The sequence below is a fragment of the Procambarus clarkii genome, chromosome 13, assembly GCF_040958095.1.
Source record: "Procambarus clarkii isolate CNS0578487 chromosome 13, FALCON_Pclarkii_2.0, whole genome shotgun sequence".
Lineage (NCBI taxonomy): Eukaryota > Metazoa > Arthropoda > Malacostraca > Decapoda > Cambaridae > Procambarus > Procambarus clarkii.
Genome location: NC_091162.1, coordinates 18,011,432 through 18,034,339, shown reverse-complemented (window position 1 = coordinate 18,034,339; position 22,908 = coordinate 18,011,432). Strand labels below are relative to the sequence as shown.

The following is a 22,908-nucleotide window of genomic DNA, read 5'->3' as shown; positions in this document are numbered from 1 at the left end:
CATTTTCTCTCCGTGGCTGTAATTATCTTCAATATACATTGCCATCAATTATTAAATTTCATAAATACACTAACATTTAATCATATTAAAAGCAGTATGCTTCATAAATCTTAGAGAGGGTGGAGTCTGGTATTTAGCGAAATAAAGTAGTAGGCTTGGAATATTTACAAATTGTATCGGGGGCTATTGGGCCCAACCACTTCTTAATAGGACTGACCCCAACCAGTCTGTGTCTGTTCCATACCCAAGACCATTCATCCTGCAAAGTTTGGTGATGCAAGCCCCACAAATCTGACCTCCAACCTTGGACAAAGACAGAGGGACATTTTCTCTTATAGATATACCTGTAGATTGTATTTTTAAAACTTCATGAACCTGTCATATCTGACTTGGTCAGTCACGCAGAGCTCCTCAGGTTGTTCTCATAGTAAGAACAACTGAATAACATAGTAAGAACAACTTATATTGGAAATTATAACCAACTAACTGTATATCCAGTGTGCGGACAGTCTTTCAAAACTATTTTCAAAACTCAATTTAATTTGTATCAGTCATATAATTTAAAAGATCTTAATTCATTTTTTAATAGATCTATACAGTATCTATAAAACAAGATGTCTGTTTGTCCCTTGTTGGAGGCCAGACACTTGGGGCTAGCCTCACTAAACTTTGCAGGGAGACTGATGGGGTAGTAGTGGACTTTCATCAGTCCAAGCACCAGGTCACCCTCTGGTACCAGATCTACCCCACATACCAGATTGACCCAAAAACCAGGTCAACTTGGGTGACCCATGCAGTGGGTCAACCCTGTCCCCGTATTGAACAGGCACCCAACACTTAAATTGCATCACCTTTTGTTTACTGCTGGGTAAATAAAACACACACACACACAGAGTATATAAGGACTATAATTAAAATACATTTATGATAGTACTTTAGTTTTTATTTAGATCTCTCCCTTACATAGGTAATACATTTTCCTTATTATTAATGTGTTAAGAACATCTTTTTACGTATTAGCAAACCACGAACACTTAAAACTTGCATTATGATACTAACATCTGCTCTACAGGTGTTGCAAGTACAACTCAACAGAGGCCAAGCTAGGTAATGAAAGTTGACTCAGTTTTAAACAATTAAAATATATTAAGCAAACCAAAAAACAAATAGAGTTATTAACTAGAATGAGAATAATATTTCTTACCAAACATTTAGTTAAAAAATAAATTGGACGAGGGATTTCAATCGAAAGCTTGATTAAGTTGCGGCTGATATTGACAGTTGAAGCGACGTCTCGCAGTTGTAGAGCAAGAACTTTGTCTTCACTTTCATTAATTGTTTTTCCATGAAAGGTGTGTGTGTGTGTGTGTGGAGGGGATATATGTGCATGGGGAGAAGGGGGTGTAAGGAGAGCGGTGTTCTGGGTGAATTTTGTAAGGGAGGGGAGCTTGTGTGTATGTAAGGAGACGGGAGTGTTTTTAAAGAAGAGGGCTGGTTGAGTGAATGGAGGGTGGTGTTTGTGCATGGGTGTGTCCATGGGAAGGAAAGGCATGAGGATTTGAATTTCAATTAGCTGACTTATCCCGAGTTGAAGTAGGTGAACGAGTCCTTGTACCCGGCTCTGCGGACCAGACCTCCTTCCACTCACATATCTCCTCAAGATAGTAGTGATCTAGCCCTACAGTTTTGGTAGTGTGTGTTAAATATATCCACTTGTATCACTCTTAAACAAGGCTACTGGTATCGGTTCACACACAATTATTTCATGGGTAGTTTTCATCAAGACAAATGTGGGGGATCTTTGACAAGCTGCCGGCTTCCTGTGCTCGTCGAGGGCACTAAGTGTTAGTGGCCCTCGGGTCAATTCAGGTGAAGCAATAATTATTATTTTTTTTTGTTGGGAGACAGGAAGCCAGAGTGTATTCATACACATTAGGCTTAAGGTCACTTTCCGCCCCCCTGCCAGGTCCAATTACTGACCCCACCCACAAGCTGACTAACTCCTGAGTACCTACTCACTGCTAGGTGAACAGGTGCATTACGTGATAGGAAATGACCCCAAGCATTTCTGTTCCGCCTGGGATTCAAACCCGGGATTTTAGATTGTCAGTCGAGAACGAACCCGACTGTACTACCGGGACCCCCATACAATAAACAATAGGCACCGACCTTATGTTCTGGGATCTCGCCCCCCCCCACCTCCTAACCGCTCTCTCTCTTAAAGGCTAAATAAGAACACAGTTAAACTGGCCAAGATAAACAATTTCCCTACTTAGCTTAGTAACTCTCAAGCGTAGACCGGGGCCAGAAGTCTTCTATGGCCCTATATCCTGGTTTATTACACTTCCCTCGCTACTCCAATGCACTTGTCAGGGTGTGAAGGGATAGTCTTATAGGTGTAGACAATTTCAGCTGGCCGGCGTGGCTAAAATATCATCAAATCCAAATTAGTGTGTTGACTAGCGTCCCCTCGGCCACCGCGTCCCATGTTGTGTTTACACTCCCAGCTGGCGGGCGGGGGTGGGGGGGTGGGGGGGGCACGCAAGGGGATACGCTACCACCAATTCAATTTCTCTGGCATGATTACGGTATTTACTGATAATAGCCATTCACTTTTACTAATCCCTATTTATTTAATTTATTTAAGATTAAAGCAAGGGTAAAAAGTTATAACAGCTGTCAGGTTACTATTTCATTTGCAGGGACCGACAATTGCTAAACATGTGCTGTTGTAGACTGTTAATAAATCTCCACTTGCATTATGCATTATTCAGCATTAATTTGCCTATGTAAGGATAACTATGTCTGTATCGTGAATCATAACTATCCCAAATATTATATTATATTATATATATATATATATATATATATATATATATATATATATATATATATATATATATATATATATATATATATATATATATATATATATATATATATATATATATACATATATATATATACTGTATATCAAACAAATATTCCAGCTGCCTAGACAAGCCTAAAGAAAGATGACATCTGAGCAGTCCTTTCTAACAAGCAATCCCACCCAATATTACTGTAGGGTACACACATATACATGTGTGATTTCTCATATTTAAATAGGATTGAGATGCATATCTAGTTTTTCATTAATATTTTTTTTAAGTCCAATATTTAGGACAAATATTGGAATAGTATCTTATGGATTTTGCCCAAATATAAATTTGGCTATTTGAGAGAATTTCCTACAATTAGTGTGTTGGGCAAAGGCAGGTAGGTAGAGGGAGGGAGAAAGGAAAGAAAATGAAGGAAATAAAGAAGGAAGGAAGGTAGGTATGAAGGCAGGAAAGGGGGGGGGGGAGTGTGTGTGGGGGGGGGGAAGGGAAAGGGGTGTGAATATCTATATGTAAACATTACTACATGTATCTCTAAGATATATTTTGTATAACACAGTACCGTAGAATACCTCTACCTAGATGTAAACATAACAAGTGAGAAACTCAAAACAACAAGCCACAGTGACACCAGCGGTAAAAAAAAACCATCTCTCCTGTACATACCACTGTACGAAACATCTACATCTTTTCCTAAATCATGGCGGCTTTGTTTACATCTATTAAAACAAGTTTATGAGCGCCAATGTTCACTGATCCGTGTGTTGAAGGAGTTATGAGTAGGTGTGTTGAAGCAATTATGAGCAGGTGTGTTGAAGCAGTTATGAGCAGGTATGATGAGGCAGTTATGAGCAGGTGTGCCGTCCATGCTCACAAGACCTATAATGGCTCACTACCTTCACCTTAAATGTCTCCTTGATGAATGACAATGAAAAAAATAAAGAGATGAACGAGCCTTAAGCTGGATATATATAATTCTATCATTTCCAATACTAATTATAGTTATATAATCTGCAATGTTAATTCTAATTATATAATCCGCAGTGTAAATTATAATCATATAATCTGCAAATGTTAATTTTTATAATAAGCAGTGCTAATTATAATATACACATCCAGAGCAAATTAAGAATACGTCATGAGATTAGGCTGCTAACGATAGAACCAATTGTTTGTTTGTGTGTGTGTGTGTGTGTGTGTGTGTGTGTGTGTGTGTGTGTGTGTGTGTGTGTGTGTGTGTGTGTGTGTATGTGTGTATGTGTGTATGTGTGTGTGTGTGTGTGTGTGTGTGTGTATGTGTGTGTGTGTGTGTGTGTGTGTGTGTGTGTGTGTGTGTGTGTGTGTGTGTGTGTGTGTGTGTGTGTGTGTGTGTGTGTGTGTTGTGTGTGTGTGTGTGTGTGTGTGTGTGTGTGTGTGTGTGTGTGTGTGTGTGTGTGTGTGTGTGTGTGTGTGTGTGTGTGTGTTGTGTGTGTGTTGCGTGTGTGTGGGTGTGTGTGTGTGTGGTGATGGAAGCAAGGACTGGGAGCATATAAGGTCGTGTATAAGCTTAGGTCAGAACTCTGTTCACACACACACACTTCACACATCCAAAATGACTAAATCCTCCGCCCCACTAATATACAGAGGCATTTAGTTAGTTGAATCGTGAACTGTGGGGAATAGAGACTTTTGTTTCATGAGAGAGGGGTGGCTTCGCTCTCCCGCAGTCCTCGTTAATCTCACGCAGTCCTCGTTAATCTCACGCAGTCCTCGTTAATCTCACGCAGTCCTCGTTAATCTCACGCAGTCCTCGTTATTCTCACGCAGTCCTCGTTAATCTCACGCAGTCCTCGTTAGCCGCACGCAGTGGTTATGTCACTCGTTAAAACTTGTACCCTTTATAATTGTCAACAGTACCTAACCTATTCTACCCTAGGTCTAACTATACACACAATTATAATATACATCAATATTAATTTTACATTCAAGAATATATATATATATATATATATATATATATATATATATATATATATATATATATATATATATATATATATATATATATATATATATATATATATATATATATAGTACTTGGTGACACAGCAAATTAATTTCAAGATATAATTGGTGAAATTTGTGTTTGGTGTGAGGCGCCAACCAACACAGTCTGGCTGGACACTGGGGCGATGTTTTGCACCTATAGTCTATATAGTCTATAGTCTATATAGTCTATAGACTATATACCTTTAGTTACTTGACAAACAAAAGAGCCTGGTGATATTTTGATGTATAATAAAACATGGATATCCTCTATACGTGGGATAAAAAGCCTGTTAATGTCAAATACTTTACACGTGAAGCGTATGATTACTACTTTTCATTTGAACATTACCGAGCAGTGCTTCGCTCATCTTGTGTGTTCGAAGTGTCTCGCGGTAAATAGTTCATCTAAGTCATCCCCTCATCATCAAAACATTGGCCAAATGCCAGTTAATCCAGCGACCCGTTTTCAGAGTATCTTCAATCCATCCAGCGGCCGACCCCCCAAGGGCGTATTCATCAATTTTAACATGCTGTTCATTCAAAATAAGACTTTTCTTAAATATACATTAATATTATTATATATTAGCATATTATTTTGACATTGGTTAGGGTTAGGTGTTTAGGTTCTGTTGGTGATTATTTGTATTTGTAGTACGTGGGTGAAGCATTTACAGCGTTGTGATTCGAACAGAAGTAACCTCGAGAAAATGTTTGAAATTTATCTGTTCGGAGACGCGTATACAGCCCGTCCTCCAAACAAAGACCCAAAGACCATTCCATGCACCCGCCAAACCCCCTGTTTATGAATGAAAAGCGGTTTACACACGACTCACAACTGATGACGTTCGAACATATCCGGAACAAGTGTTTCACTGACGAATTTTGTTCGAATCACAACGCTATAAATGCTTCACCCACATACTACAAATACAAATAATCGCCAACAGAACCTAAACACCTAACCTAACCTAACCTATGCCTATATATGCACAATATGCTAATATATTATAATATTAATTTATACTTGAGAAAATTCCCGTTTTGAATAAACAGCATGTTAAAATTTATGAATGCGTCTGTGGGGTTGACCGCTGAATGTAATGGACTTGAGTCGAGGACGGGTTGCTCATCCACGTACGTCAAATACCAATAATTACCAACATAACCTATCCGCCAAAACTATCCTAAACTAGACCTAACTGTTCAACACATTCTATTATATAATAATATTAGGGTAAATTTGAAAAAAATATAAATTTTGAATCCGCAGTCCGTTAAAATTTTGAATTCGCAGTCCGTTAAAATTTTGAATTCGCAGTCCGTTAAAATTTTGAATCCGCAGTCCGTTAAAATTTTGAATTCGCAGTTCGTTAAAATTTTGAATTCGCAGTCCGTTAAAATTTTGAATCCGCAGTCCGTTAAAATTTTGAATTCGCGGTCCATTAAAATTTTGAATCCGCAGTCTGTTAAAAATTGATGACTGCAGCTTTGGGGGATGGCTGCCGCTTGAACGAGCTTAGTCTGCGGATGGTCTTCATTGTTGATCATTACTGCTTAAATAAATCAGATAAATATTAAAGTCACTGATGCAATAATTACAGATATGTTAATATAATATGCATAAAATTTACATAAAACAATTTTATAACAAAATTGCAGGTTCAGAATGTCGGTTCTTGCTTACTAGGCCAAGGTGTGTGTGTGTGTGTGTGTGTGTGTGTGTGTGTGTGTGTGTGTGTGTGTGTGTGTGTGTGTGTGTGTGTGTGTGTGTGTGTGTGTGTGTGTGTGTGTGTGTACTGGCCGCCAGCTGTTGCCTACTAAATGGTTGCCAAACCGCTTATTTCTAGTTAAATTGTAATTGTTACTTTTAAAATTAATATTGATGGATAACAGATTAGTCAGATTGACATGAATAATTTCATGTCAACCCTTTTCCTCACCTCTGAAACCAAGAGATTAAATATAACATACAATTAAAAGAAGTTTGGCATGAGCGAGTGGGTGTTGCCAGAGAGGTGGTGTTGCATGACAATATTTACACTAGTCATCAAACGACAACACAGGTTCCAAAGGCTTTTAAATGGCTAGCATCTCTATAAAAAATATTCCGTTGGCAGATTCTGACTATATGTAATTGCATCTAATTGTACAGGAGAATCTGAATATGATTTAATGAATGCTATTACGTGGCTCAGCTTTCTTGCATTAATCATAAAACATAAACATTACTAACAATATTTTATACAATTAGCCTTGCTAAGAAGGGCTTCTAAGCGCAAGCGAGACCATTACAAACCTATCAGAAAGATATAGAAGCCTTATTTGTCAACATACAAGAGTAATATATATATATATATATATATATATATATATATATATATATATATATATATATATATATATATATATATATGAATTAATCAAAGATATCCCCGCCCCGCACAAGCCCTGGGAATGTTAAACATCAGACATACGCCCTACACCCACACCCACACACCCACAGTACACCCACACACACACACCCACATTGACAACAATGTCATATTGTAATCATTTAGCCCAGACTAAAAGGGTAAATAATCCTTGTGTTATCAAGTGGGATGATATTCGCTTGTGATAAACATTCCGTTAAAATTTCCCTTCATGACCCAGATCTGGTCAATAGGCTCCAGTATCTTTCCAAGATGGTGTTCACTTGAATATAATTCTGATAACATTAAGATTGTTGAGGAGAGATTAAAAGGGACTGAAAATGGGAACTATGAACATACACGTGGATGATAATAATCAACATTCAAATACTGTATATGAAAACTGAATTAAACAAGGTTGGACTTGTTTGAATCCGATTTTATATAAATTAGGGAAATGCTGCAGACATTCAAAATAATCGATTTCTTCCCGCAAAAAAAATATATATAAAATAAACACCTACTTTGGTTCTTAGTGTACAATTTTTGTTATATGTCAATGTTGAAAAAGTCAGAAATAAAGCTAATTCCTTCTAGTCATCATGACGTAGTAGCAGCGGCTGGCATCTTACAGGCAGTAAGAAGGAGAGAATATTAGAACTGATCCTGGTAGCCAAGGTAGCATAAAGTACTCGTGGGCTAATAGCTATATTTTACAACACAGCGTCACTCAGCATTCAGAGAACTCTCCTAGCGGCCCCAGCAACTTCTCTCAGCAGCTGGGAAGCCCCGTAGAGCCCCCACCAAACAAACCAGAGCCTAATTTAGAATATTTCCCAGCTCTTAGGGGCGTCATAACAAATCTAAGAGTTTGGCCCAAGAGTTAAGATTACCCAGTAAAGCAACACGAAGTAGCCATGAGGAGACACTACCAGCAGGATCCAAACTCTACAGAGGGCTCCAGTGAGCTAGGATGGTATCCCAAGAGGTTAGGGAGATACTGAGGATGTTTGGGGCGCCGTGATTCTTTCTCTCTCTCTCTCTCCGTCTCGCAGCCTAACAATGGATCTAAAAGTCAAACTTTCCGAAGATGTAGTTGCCTGGGGCCTCGTGGTTCTCGGAGTGGAAATACTGCTCCCACAATTCGTCAAACTTCTCCTTTGTGACTTCCCCGGCGTCGTCCTGCAAGTAGAGAGCGGAGATTGAAGCGCAAGATGAAACAAATGGAGAAGAAACGGTAGCAGTAAGATGTGATGACAAGAAGAAGAGGGGAACTGACATTAAGCGCAGATCTTCAAACCAGGAGAAGATTTAGATTAGGCTTTGTTTAAAAGTGACGACTTGTCGCTGAGAATGGTAACGGTATTTGATTGGTTGGTCTCTCTCTCTCTCTCTCTCTCTCTCTCTCTCTCTCTCTCTCTCTCTCTCTCTCTCTCTCTCTCTCTCTCTCTCTCTCTCTCTCTCTCTCTCTCTCTCACTCTCTCTCTCTCTCTCTCTCTCTCTCTCTCTCTCTCTCTCTCTCTCTCTCTCTCTCTCTCTCTCTCTCTCTCTCTCTCTCTCTCTCTCTCTCTCTCTCTCTCTCTCTTCTCTCTCTCTCTCTCTCTCTCTCTCTCTCTCTCTCTCTCTCTCTCTCTCTCTCTCTCTCTCTCTCTCTCTCTCTCTCTCTCTCTCTCTCTCTCTCTCTCTCTCTCATGACACACTATACAACCTAACGCACGCAGCAAAACATACACCTCCCATATGCAAGCCTCAATGCATAATAATACAATCCTCACACCACAAAAATCACACACACTATCCAACCATGATCCACAAGCACTTCACTTGCATGCACCTCACAGTAGGACACGACACACCTTCTGGACGCGTCTGAAGGCTTCTCTACACTGAGGCGCTGCCAGCCCCAGCGCTGTGTAGAGCGCCACGTATTCCTCCATGTCCACGTGGCCGTCACCTGCAACACACAGTGATATGTGAGTGTGGGCGTCACCTGCAACACACAGTGATATATGAGTGTGGGCGTCACCTGCAACACACAGTGATATGTGAGTGTGGGCGTCACCTGCAACACACAGTGATATATGAGTGTGGGCGTCACCTGCAACACACAGTGATATATGAGTGAGGGCGTCACCTGCAACACACAGTGATATGTGAGTGTGGCCGTCACCTGCAACACACAGTAATATATGAGTGAGGGCGTTACCTGCAACACACAGTAATATATGAGTGAGGGCGTTACCTGCAACACACAGTGATATGTGAGTGTAGGCGTCACCTGCAACACACAGTGATATATGAGTGTGGGCGTCACCTGCAACACACAGTAATATATGAGTGTGGGCGTCACCTGCAACACACAGTAATATGTGAGTGTGGGCGTCACCTGCAACACACAGTAATATATGAGTGTGGGCGTCACCTGCAACACACAGTAATATATGAGTGAGGGCGTCACCTGCAACACACAGTAATATGTGAGTGTGGGCGTCACCTGCAACACACAGTAATATATGAGTGTGGGCGTCACCTGCAACACACAGTAATATGTGAGTGTGGGCGTCACCTGCAACACACAGTAATATATGAGTGTGGGCGTCACCTGCAACACACAGTAATATATGGATGGGTAACTAAGACAACGCTAATTTAAACAATTTCAGTCGACTTTATATCTATCTTTGAAACTAAAAATAGATCTATTTTATACAAGCCAGGCCTAATACTTGAAGTATTATTATTATATCTAATTAGGCTCGATTCGATAATATTTCTATCAATAAAGGAGTTGCTGAAGGCTTATCGAGGTCAAGCAATTGGATGTCGACTCTGATATAAATGGGAATATAGTGCATTTTTGTCCCCAATTTCAATACAGCACTTTATTGCCTAATGGATTTACAAGGATTTACCTGACTGACCAGTATAAAAGCAAAACATTCTTTACAATAAATTTGATAGAAGCACACGGACTCCAACCTTAGTCAAACATTAAATTTATAGGAAAAAATATATATAAATATAGACTCAATCCCTTTTACGCTCACACAATCTGACTCACAGATTAACAATCAAGCTTTTCTTCGTTGTTTTTATCCTCTATCCCTGGTTTATCCATCTATCCTTGCCAGCGTGGCCCTAGCCCTCACCTGAGGCGTCCTCTAGGAGGAACATGAGGTCCCTGAAGATGTGGCTCCACTCCCTGCCAGCCGTCTCGTCCTCCTTCCAGGCCGAGTACCACTCCTCCACCGACACCTGTGGTGGAGGCCGAGATGTGAGCGTGTGGAGACCTGGGCAGTGGTGGTGGTGGTGGGGAGTACCTGTGTTGGGGGAGGTGGAGGTGCCTGTGTTGGGGGAGGTGCCTGTGTTGGGGGAGGTGCCTGTGTTGGGGGACGTGGAGGTGCCTGTGTTGGGGGAGGTGGAGGTGCCTGTGTTGGGGGAGGTGCCTGTGTTGGGGGACGTGGAGTTGCCTGTATTGGGGAAGGTGGAGGTGCCTGTGTTGGGGGAGGTGCCTGTGTTGGGGAAGGTGGAGGTGCCTGTGTTGGGGGAGGTGCCTGTGTTGGGGGAGGTGCCTGTGTTGGGGGAGGTGCATGTGTTGGGGGACGTGGAGGTGCCTGTGTTGGGGGAGGTGCCTGTGTTGGGGGAGGTGCCTGTGTTGGGGAAGGTGGAGGTGCCTGTGTTGGGGAAGGTGGAGGTGCCTGTGTTGGGGGAGGTGCCTGTGTTGGGGGAGGTGCCTGTGTTGGGGAAGTTGGAGGTGCCTGTGTTGGGGAAGGTGGAGGTGCCTGTGTTGGGGGAGGTGCATGTGTTGGGGGACGTGGAGGTGCCTGTGTTGGGGGAGGTGCCTGTGTTGGGGAAGTTGGAGGTGCCTGTGTTGGGGAAGGTGGAGGTGCCTGTGTTGGGGGAGGTGCCTGTGTTGGGGGACGTGGAGGTGCCTGTGTTGGGGGAGGTGCCTGTGTTGGGGGAGGTACCTGTGTTGGGGAAGGTGGAGGTGCCTGTGTTGGGGGAGGTGCCTGTGTTGGGGGACGTGGAGGTGCCTGTGTTGGGGGAGGTGCCTGTGTTGGGGGAGGTGCCTGTGTTGGGGAAGGTGGAGGTGCCTGTGTTGGGGGAGGTGCCTGTGTTGGGGAAGGTGGAGGTGCCTGTGTTGGGGGAGGTGCCTGTGTTGGGGGAGGTGCCTGTGTTGGGGGAGGTGCCTGTGTTGGGGGAGGTGCCTGTGTTGGGGGAGGTGCCTGTGTTGGGGGAGGTGCCTGTGTTGGGGAAGGTGGAGGTGCCTGTGTTGGGGGAGGTGCCTGTGTTGGGGGAGGTGCCTGTGTTGGGGGACGTGGAGGTGCCTGTGTTGGGGGAGGTGCCTGTGTTGGGGGAGGTGCCTGTGTTGGGGAAGGTGGAGGTGCCTGTGTTGGGGGAGGTGCCTGTGTTGGGGAAGGTGGAGGTGCCTGTGTTGGGGGAGGTGCCTGTGTTGGGGAAGGTGGAGGTGCCTGTGTTGGGGGAGGTGGAGGTACCTGTGTTGGGGGAGGTGCCTGTGTTGGGGGACGTGGAGGTGCCTGTGTTGGGGGAGGTGGAGGTACCTGTGTTGGGGATGAGTGGGGTGGTGGTGCCTGTATTATCCATCAGCATTACAGGTTGAAGTACGACCTGACATTCAAGAAGGAGAGAGAGAGAAGGCAAGTCATAACTCGAGTGTTCGAGGCGATGTGTAAACATTTCCCAGTAATACTGCTTCAGGCTTGACCTTACCTTGAGGTGCTTCCGGGGCTTAGCGTCTCCGCGGCCCGGTCGTCGACCAGGCCTCCTCTTCTCCTCCTCTTGACGGGTACATAGGCAGGAGGATTCCAAGCCCATTTATTGGCTGCTTTCCACCACCAATACACACTCCACAATATACCAGCGTAGCGCTAACCGTAGACCAATAACTACCGAGAGAACGCTTAATACCGTCAGATCAGCAGTTAGCGAGGAGTGAGGTGTAAGAGTGGAGGTTATAGGGGATTAAGTTATTCTAAGAGGTTATAATGTTAGATTGGATTTCTTGGTGTTGTAGTTAAGTTGTTATGACGATGCTTTCCATTATGCCGGTGCTCTTGCTTCCCTTCTTAAGTGCATCCACTCGAATGATTCTTGATAGTTGCATTTACTCATTTGAATAATTTACTCATTCTTTTTATGCTTAGAATACAAGGGATTTGTTTATATGTATTACAGTAATTACAGCACTGAATATTAATGTTGGTGCTTCGTGGCCTGACGTTGAAGTTCAAGATGGCGTCGCTCTGTGGCCTGACGTTGAGGTTCAAGATGGCGTCACTTTGTGGCCTGACGTTGAAGTTCAAGATGGCGTCGCTTTGTTTACATCTTGCTCAGGAGCTTCCGTCACTGTTCTATCCATATCGGGATATTGGCGCTGTGGACGGAGTGTTTAACAGTCCCCCGCGTGTGCGTGTAAACAACATATTTTGCTGTTAATGTTATGATGTTATTCCAAGATTGTTCTTTATTTACTGACGCATGGATTAATATTTACTGACGCATGGATTAATATTTACTGACGCATGGATTAATATTTACTGACGCATGGATTATTATTGTGACTGAAGTTAAGGAAGGGGAACAACTTCTTGATTATGGACTCAAACGGTCGAAAAATTAACACGTAAGAGGTAATGTTAGATTTCTGTTTAAGGACAATGAAAATAGTTATTATATTTATATGTGTATGCCACAAGGAGTGAGTTAAAGGTACAACAAGTGGTTTACTAGCAATCCATCACTACATATTGGTACTTTTAACCAAATAGTCACTATAAGTACTATCATTTGAGGAGGCTGAGTTGTGAATTTCTTACGGGTTAGACAAGATTTGTTAGTGAAACGCTACACCATTCCACCGTAGACTTTATTGCGCAATCTAAATTCTATCGTCAGAGTGTAAATGACTCTTTCTGAGCTCTTTAAGTGTAGCCTAATGTGGCTCTCAGTACCCATTATTCTGTATTCTTTAGTTGTATTCTACAACTTGAGACTCATACAAAATGGAAACACATTACCAAACTATATCTGTGAGAACATCTTCAGAGCACGGTGGTGTGACTCAACCCGCCTCTGGGGTGACCCCGGTTCGATTCCATCGCCCTGGTTAAACAAATTTTCTCATGGAACCTGTATTTTGTGTTTTGGGAGAGCGGAGGAGGCCGTGACATTCTTCATCAGGAAGGCACCAAGACAGAAGACAATGTACAAGTCTCTCCTGTAATGGAAGTGTTTTCTCTGACTCTGACCATAAAACTGAGCGATAACAATGCTATCGGCACCAGCCCAAGACTCAGTCGATAGCTATTTTCTATTCAGATTTATTCACGATAAAGCGATAGAGGTTTATCTTGTTGTTTAGGCGTGATAAAGTGAACGAGGGAGATAGAGGGCGAGCCAGAAGGGTTTATATTGGTGGTAGTTGGCTCCACTCTGGCGACATTCTTTCCCGCCATTGACCAGTGAAAGAAAACGGAAGAACCGAAAAGGCAAGACACGGTCCATCTAATTCGCCTGGGGCCAGATTCACGAAGCAGTTACGCAAGCACTTACGAACCTGTACATCTTTTCTCAATCTTTGGCGGCTTTGTTTAAAATTATTAAACTGTTAATGAGCTCCGAAGCACCAAGAGGCTGTTTATAAAAATAACAACAGTTGATTGGCAAGTTTTCATGCTTGTAAACTGTTTAATAAATGTAACCAAAGAAATCAAAGATTGAGGAAAGATGTACACGTTCGTAAGTACTTGCGTAACTGCTTCGTGAATCTGGCTCCTGGTCGGTAGAGCGACAGCCTTGCTGGACTCCTGGTTCAACCTTGACGCCAAGCGGACGTCTGGACACTTCCTCCGCCTGGGAGCCGCCGATTCACGTCCTGTTTTCGCGTTTTGGCTTTGCTACTGCCGTTTGTCATCCCTCTTCAACGGTCCGGTTGTACGACGCCTGGCGCACATATCGCCTTGGGTCACGGGATTGTTGATAGATTTTTTTTGACGTGTTGTGGCTGGTTCTCCCGGCGGGGTGACGGTGTTCGGGGGCCGGCATGGCCGAGAGGTGCCGGGGGTTGGTGGGTCTTGGTGGGCTCCTGGTGTGCCCTCAGTCGTGGTGGGCGGCCGGCTTCTGATCTGCCGGAGGACAATGGATGACTTTTTGCGTTTTAGTTGGTGGCCGAGTTTTTGGGTTTGCTACCTGGTGTTCTCTGTGGGGGGCGGGGCCGGCGTTTGTCACCCTGAGGGACTCCTGGGACTCCCCAATCATCTACCCGTTTGCGTTTCTTTGCCACGAGGCATAATAGTTTCAAGTGATTGGCGTCACTCGTTTCGCGATTAGGTTTGGCGTTTCACCTTTCCAGGCTTTGCGATTAAACTATCACCGGTACGCCGGGGCGCAGCCGATCCCACGATCGTTGTCGCCCCTAAATCAACAACAACTGCAGCCTCGCTTTTTTCCAGGGCTGGGGGTTCGAACCCCGATGGTGTGAGTCGATGGATATCCCTCCCTTTCCCAGCTCATGTCCGGTCCTCGTTATCCTGTGCGTAGTCCTAATGACTTTGTGCCTTCTTCGTTTACTTTCCTTCATTGGTCGAGAGTGATTCAAGGACATTGTCTCTTAGTGGTAACCACGAGAGTTATTTGACACTTTATTGGAATAACTTTGGCCTTATGAGTCAATTTAACTTAAACATCACCACTAGCTAGTTCATTAATTATTCTGAGTATTTTATATGTTTGGATCATGTTCCCTCTTTTCTTCTTTCTGCCTCTCACGTTACCTTTCGTTCTCCATGTCTTTCCGGTAAGTCAAATTAATAATTCTGTTCTCGTCTTATAGCAAATCTGTGTAATTTCTCAATCATTGTTTAGTGCTTTCTGAGGTTGGGGCTTCCATACTGGTGTTGCATACTATTGCTGAGGTCTGATGTATGTTGCAATTTTATTTAATCCTGGTCTAGGTTCCTGAAGGCTGGCTAATGATCGCCAGCTTGGCATATGCAGCTGAGGTGATTATTGTTACGTATGTGGACAATGATAGACAATGGGTGACCTTTGACGGTTACTGGTGGAACATGAATATAGAGAATGGTCATCGGGGAAGGTGTAGTGTTAGGTCGGGCCATCACTGGTGGCGACCTGTCTGGCTCTCTCTCAGACGGACCAGGTCAACTGTCTTGACCAGTCACACACCTTGTTAACCCCCGGGCTACCATGATGACCCCTCAGCCCCTCACTATACCTCCTGCCTCTCACACTAGCTCCTGCTCGCCTCTCTCTCTCTCTCTCTCTCTCTCTCTCTCTCTCTCTCTCTCTCTCTCTCTCTCTCTCTCTCTCTCTCTCTCTCTCTCTCTCTCTCTCTCTCTCTCTCTCTCTCTCTCTCTCTCTCTCTCTCTCTCTCTCTCTCTCTCTCTCTCTCTCTCTCTCTCTCTCTCTCTCTCTCTCTCTCTCTCTCTCTCATGGTTGTCTACAAGGAGACACCCTGTATCCTTCTAGACAACCATGTCTCCCTCCTGCCCTCTTTCCATCATAATTCCAACAGTCTCCTCCACAGGTTCCTAGGGGCACAAGGACTCAGCTTCCCACGGACGAGCGCTGTTAACCTTCGTCTCCAATTTGGCAGTAGTGTGCCCAGTGATCCTTCGGAATTCAGTTTGATCAGAGAGGATGAGGTTTATATCTCGATATATTCTCAATAGCCTGATCACCTCTTCTGATAAGTATTTCCTTGTTCTCGCCAAGCTTCTTAACTGCAGCTTTGAGCTCTGGAGACAGTATGGTGCTTCTGGGGTTGCCTCGAGTCTTTCTCGTCAGAATGTCTGCTTGTAAAGGTCATCCTTGGTGGTGACCTTCCTGTGTGTCTCTCAAGGGGGAACATGTCGTCGAGGAGGAGACCCAGCTCCACCTTCCGAGTCATCTCACTTGGTCTGGATATAACATGATACTTTATTTTTCCAGATTTAAGAGTGGGGGATTTGGGGTCCTCAGTGAGGTGGATTAGGGCGAGATTGAGGCAACAATCTCTGTGACGGGGAACCTGACCCACCCATACAAACTGGGACCCCCCATACAAACTGGGACCCCCCATACAAACTGGGACCCCCATACAAACTGGGATGCCCCCATACAAACTGGGATGCCCCCATACAAACTGGGGACCCCCAATACAAACTGGGACCCCCCATACAAACTGGGATACCCCCCATACAAACTGGGACCTCCCATACAAACTGGGACACCCCCATATAAACTGAGACACCCCCATATAAACTGGGACCCCCAAACAAACTGGGACCCCCCATACAAACTGGGATGCCCCCATACAAACTGGGACCCCCATACAAACTGGGACCCCCCCATACAAACTGGGACCCCCATACAAACTGGGATGCTCCCATACAAACTGGGACCCCCCATACAAACTGAGACTCCCATACAAACTGGGACCCCCATACAAACTGGGACCCCCATACAAACCGGGACCCCCATACAAACTGGGACCCCCCATACAAACTGGGACCCCCCATACAAAGTGGGACCCCCATACAAACTGGGACCCCCCATACAAACTGGGACCCCCATACAAACTGGGACCCCCCCATACAAACTGGGACCCCCATACAAACTGGGACCCCATACAAACTGGGACCCCCATAAAAACTGGGACCCCCCCATACAAACTGGGACCCCCCATACAAACTGGGACCCCCCATATAAAACCCTCATGTTTTCTGGGTGGTCTTAGTGTCGGTGTTGTGTCGGTGTGCCAATTCCTCAACGTGTCGATCCATGCTAGTCAGACGGTCCTGTTGTTGTTTTCGATTCAGCCACTGGGAAGGAAAAGTGGCAAGTAGCACGGGCTATGGTGAGCCCGTAGTGGACTGACCCGGCACAGGAGCGGGGCTGTGTGCGGTCTCTCTCTGCCACCGCTCTGTGGAGGTCCTCGTCGATATTGTGGTGTGTCCATTGGTCTGTACCATGCTGCGGCTGCAATGCTGCGGCTGCAATGCTGCGGCTGCAATGCATTGTAAACAGTGATTTCCTTCTCGGCTAAGCGAATCTCCTCTTGAGTCAGATCTTGGCGACATTGGATCGTGAAGACGAGGTTTCTTGGGTCGTTTCTTTTAATATTAGTGTATTTGGTAGCAGTCTGTCTTGTAGACCAATATTATTAAATATGCCAGATTGGATACATTCTAACACGAATTTCTTATACAGAAATTTTCTTCACCAGAAATCGAAGTCGAAAAATTAACTCTCCAAAAGTACATTTGACAGTTTTATTTTGGCCCCAGGATAAGAGACGAGTTTCGTTGATGGTGTCAACATTGTCAAAGACAGAGGTGAAGTGTCTACACAAGTTAGCCGGAAGAAGGGAATGTGTAGCCCAGAAGGGCGAGGTGACCCAGCCTCCGTATCACCACCTATCATCTTCCTGGTTGATGTGACTCATCTCCCACAGATGATAGCATCATGTCAATCAATGTCTGCTAGTGACGCGAAAATTACGAAGACACGCGGAAAAAAAAGGATCTTGACAGACGTACAGAAATATCTAGGAAGTGGCTACTAGAGTTAAATTTCACTAAACGTAAAGTTATAAAGACAATTGCTGGGGACATAAAGTCAGGCGTAAGATACCAACACTGCACCTGGATTTGGATAGGAACAAATTACTGAGCACTGAAATCCCATCGAATCTGCTTACTAAGGCAACCATTACCATGATAACATCAGCAGCATATGCAAGTTTGGCCAACATAAAGACTACCTTCAGACCCTTGAAGAAGTACACATAAAGATGAGTAACCCCTCAAAGATCAATCCTCAAAAGTACCCAGACCAAGAAGTGACAATAAGGAGTACCAAACTGGTACCCAACTGAGACTTCAAACCCTTGGAGCACAGTGGGAAATACAATTTAATTCACTTAGATCAATACAACTGGGAATAGGAGAGTGAGACGTGGACACTGAGGAGAGTCATACCTGCTTGTCGTGGTCAGTATCAGCCTTGCTGGTCAACACCGCCCACAGCCGCCTCAAAGTGTCTCTGGTCTTGCTGTAGTGGGGGTCCTGGCGCCCCCACCCGCGGGCCCCACACACCTTCTGCACGAGGGGGGAGGTGTGGTTAGTGAGGGGGTAGGGAGGTGTGGTTAGTGGGGGGGGGGAGGTGTGGTTAGTGGGGGGGGGAGGTCTGGTTAGTGGGGGGTAGGGAGATGTGGTTAGTGGGGGGTAGGGAGGTGTGGTTAGTGGGGGGTAGGGAAGGGGTGTCAGTTGAGAGGGTGTCGAGAAAGTGTTACATATACAAGTAAATATTATTTGTAGATAATTAAAGTTAGATTTATTAAATAGTTACCAGAACCTGACTACAAGTCGAACACACGTGGGAATGTTATCAGTGGACCTTGTACACAAACACCAGAGCAGTAACAGGGCCCTTGTTTACAAGCGCCATGAATCATCGTCTGGTCTTAAGCTGAGTTAAATAGGACTCAACTTCCCACAAAACAAATTACCGCCATCTGTCAAACGGAAGATTAATCTGTGTTATTGAAATGGGATATTTGCAGAATTATCCCATTTTGGTGAGATGTATGAATGCTTTCAGAACGCTTATACGCTCATCTATACTCACACATATATACATACATATACATGTATATTCACATGCACAAGCATATATATATATATATATATATATATATATATATATATATATATATATATATATATATATATATATATATATATATATATATATATATATGCAATTGACGATCACAAAACACTGATCATTTTATGCGGAAAATCCACAGAGAAATATGAAATGAGGTGAACGTTTCGGCTTTGTTAAAGCCTTTGTCAACACCAGACTGACTGAACCAGTCAGTCTGGTGTTGACAAAGGCTTTAACAAAGCCGAAACGTTCACCTCATTTCATATTTCTCTGTGGATTTTCCGCATATATATATATATATATATATATATATATATATATATATATATATATATATATATATATATATATATATATATATATTCCCAAATGATCTGATGTTTCCATCACTGAAATATAAGAAAAATAGTTACAAAAATGATATGAAAAGTACGAAAAAATAAAAAAAAATAAACTATACTCACGAAATGAACTGTATGGTAAAAAAAAAACACAGCTCAATTCCAATACAATGTCACACAAAATAATTAAATCAAAATGAAAATAAATGAAAAGCTATGAAAATTCAATATCAATGAAATCCGCAACATTCAAATGGAATCGTAACATATTTAGTATAGCGTGTGTTGCTTTTAGTGAGGAGGTGAAGAGGAGATAAGGCGTGTGAGGAGATAAGAAAATTCCTAACAGATATAACATGGGAAACAGAGCTCAGGGGGTAGACGGCCCAAGATATGATGGATTACATTACGCAGAAGTGCAAGGCCGCAGCAAACAAGTTTGTCCCAGTCCAAAAGGAAAACAATGAAATGAAGATGAGAAACCCATGGTTTAATCAGAGATGTAGGCTAGCTAAGCAGCAAAGTAAAAGGGCATGGAGAAACTATAGGAATAACAGGACTCTGGAGAGCAGAGAAAGATACCAGAATGCCAGGAATGAATATGTCAGGATGAGAAGAGAGGCAGAAAGATAATACGAAAATGACATCGCAAGCAAGGCAAAGACTCAGCCTAAATTGCTGCACAGCCACATCAGGAGAAAAACAACAGTAAAGGAACAGGTTATGAAATTAAGGATAGGGGCGGAAGGATTCACTACAAACGACAAGGAAGTGTGCGAGGAAATAAATAAGAAATTCCAGGAGGTCTTCACCTTAGAGTTTGTTTCTCTAACAAGAGAAATGTTGAACAAGAATACTTGCATAATAGACAAAACCCAAGATTCAAGAAGATTACAAATTCTTGAGGCAATTCACATAAGAATAGAGCGACCTACCATGAACACCCAAATCACGGAACTATTTACTCTACCCTGTTATGTCCAACATAACAGGCCAATTACACTGGATTAATCTTTGTGTTTAGATAGGAGATGCCTCGTATGGGCCAATAAGCCTTCTGCAGCCCCTATGTTTATCCCTTATGTATCCCCCCATGTTTTCACCTTCATTGTATTATCACCTGACCTAATGCGGGTATAAAATCAACTAGTATTGTAAGATCTGTTCACTTGAGAATGAACCATGGAGGTTCGAAACGTCGTGCAAATTATACAAATAAGTGTAATACACTCTATAGTAAATCACTTCTTTTCTTCACCTTAAAAGTACGAAAATGAGTTTTGGAGAACTCCTATTTCAATTAAGCCCTGATGCTAAGAAAATAGTTAGAGGGATAGAAGCCCTAAACCAGAAAATAATAAATACAGAATATGCGGTCATATTCAATGAAACATATATATATATATATATATATATATATATATATATATATGTCGTACCTAGTAGCCAGAACTCACTTTTTGGCCTACTATTCAAGGCCCGATTTGCCTAATAAGCCAAGTTTTCCTGAATTAATATATTTTCTCTAATTTTTTTCTTATGAAATGATAAAGCTACCTATTTCATTATGTATGAGGTCAATTTTTTTTATTGTAGTTAAAATTAACGTAGATATATGACCGAACCTAACCAACCCTACCTAACCTAACCTAACCTATCTTCATAGGTTAGGTTGGGTTAGGTTGCCGAAAAAGGTAGGTTAGGTTAGGTTAGGTAGGTTAGGTAGTCGAAAAACAATTAATTCATGAAAACTTGGCTTATTAGGCAAATCGGGCCTTGCATAGTAGGCTGAGAAGTGCGTTCTGGCTATTAGGTACGACATATATATATATATATATATATATATATATATATATATATATATATATATATATATATATATATATATGTATATATATATAACTTTAGATAGATAGATAAATAGATAGATAGGTAGATAGATAGACAACGTGATACCCCACAACAAAAATACGAAAGACAATTAAACTAAACCGATCCACTGTAGAATGAATCTTCCCGGGACGACCGGCCACCACGACCTTTTGTTCAGCAGTCGCTAAACCATCGGTCGATTCTCAAAATGTTTCGATCACAACCCCCAAAAGCTAAATTTGCCTGGTCACCTTTCTCCTCTGTTCTGACGATTGGGGGAAGAGAAGGAAGGAGAAGGAAGTAGAAAAAAGGAAGAAGAGGGAATGAAGAAGGGGTGGGAAGAAGAGAGGGAGTGAAGAAGATAATTAAGAAGTGAAGAAGAAGGCTAAATAACACCAATTTATCCCGTAAATATTTCAGTACATAATTATAACCAAACAACGGATTCCTGGAAGCCAAGTGGACACATGTGTCCTGGTTCTCACATGTGTGTACACACGCACACACGTGGCTGTGTGTGTGTGTGTGTGTGTGTGGGGGGGAGGAAGGGGGAGGGAGGGAACGTTTCAGCACATATTCGTGAATGTTAAATAATGTTTGGGGGTGTTAGATATTCTAAGGTGTTTGGTGTTGATGGGTAGCGTGATACTTCTTAAGAGGGGCAAGTGTGTGTGTGTGTGTGTGTGTGTGTGTGTGTGTGTGTGTGTGTGTGTGTGTGTGTGTGTGTGTGTGTGTGTGTGTGTGTGTGTGTGTGTGTGTGTGTGTGTGTGTGTGGGTGTGTGTGTGTGTGTGTGTGTGTGTTTACTAGTTGTGTTTACTAGTTGTGTTTTTGCGGGGGTTGAGCTTTGCTCTTTCGGCCCGCCTCTCAACTGTCAATCAACTGTTTACTAACTACTTTTTTTTTTCCCACACCACACACACACACCCCAGGAAGCAGCCCGTGACAGCTGACTAACTCCCAGGTACCTATTTACTGCTAGGTAACAGGGGCATTCAGGGTGAAAGAAACTTTGCCCATTTGTTTCTGCCTGGTGCCGGAATTGAACCCGCCCCACAGAATTACGAGTCCTGCGCGCTATCCACCAGGCTACCAGGCCCCCTACACACACACACACACACACACATTACATGTGTGTGTGTGTGTGTGTGTTTGTGTAATTACCTAAGTGTAGTTACAGGATGAGAGCTACGCTCGTGGAGTCCCGTCTTCCCAGCACTCTTTGTCATATAACGCTTTGAAACTACTGACGGTCTTGGCCTCCACCACCTTCTCACCTAACTTGTTCCAACCGTCTACCACTCTATTTGCGAAGGTAAATTTTCTAATATTTCTTCGGCATCTGTGTTTAGCTAGTTTAAATCTATGACCTCTTGTTCTTGAAGTGCCAGGTCTCAAGAAAATCTTCCCTGTCGATTTTATCAATTCCTGTTACTATTTTGTATGTAGTGATCATATCACCTCTTTTTCTTCTGTCTTCTAGTTTTGGCATGTTTAATGCTTCTAACCTCCTCCTCGTGTGTGTGTGTGTGTGTGTTCATCTACTTGCGCCTGCAAGATCGAGCATTACCTCTTGGGCCCCGCCTTTTTAGCAACCGAGATTCTAATGAAATAAGACCTGACCTATTTCTCAATTAAAATCTACTTTTCAAATTAGGAGTATAGATTGCTCCCACAACCGCCTCCTT

The 22,908-nt window shown here is 43.1% G+C and overlaps 2 protein-coding genes across 2 annotated transcripts in view; both read right to left on the bottom strand.

The window, feature by feature from the left end:
- Positions 1-921: 921 nt before the first annotated feature.
- Positions 922-22,908, bottom strand: part of Scp2 (Sarcoplasmic calcium-binding protein 2) — a 43,906-nt gene continuing 21,919 nt past the window's right edge. The window contains exons 3-6 of the mRNA XM_069323749.1: positions 18,319-18,438; positions 10,468-10,573; positions 9,175-9,272; positions 922-8,500 (exon numbers count right to left, since the gene is read on the bottom strand). Of these exons, the coding sequence (XP_069179850.1) occupies positions 8,387-8,500; positions 9,175-9,272; positions 10,468-10,492 (237 nt within the window). The 5' untranslated portion in view covers positions 10,493-10,573; positions 18,319-18,438 and the 3' untranslated portion in view covers positions 922-8,386. The remainder of the gene's footprint in view (positions 8,501-9,174; positions 9,273-10,467; positions 10,574-18,318; positions 18,439-22,908) is intronic.
- Positions 10,922-11,431, bottom strand: LOC123752603 (uncharacterized; the record flags this gene model as incomplete). Its single annotated transcript, XM_069323982.1, has 1 exon — positions 10,922-11,431. A coding segment is annotated over one exon (510 nt), but the record flags the coding sequence as incomplete, so codon positions are not given.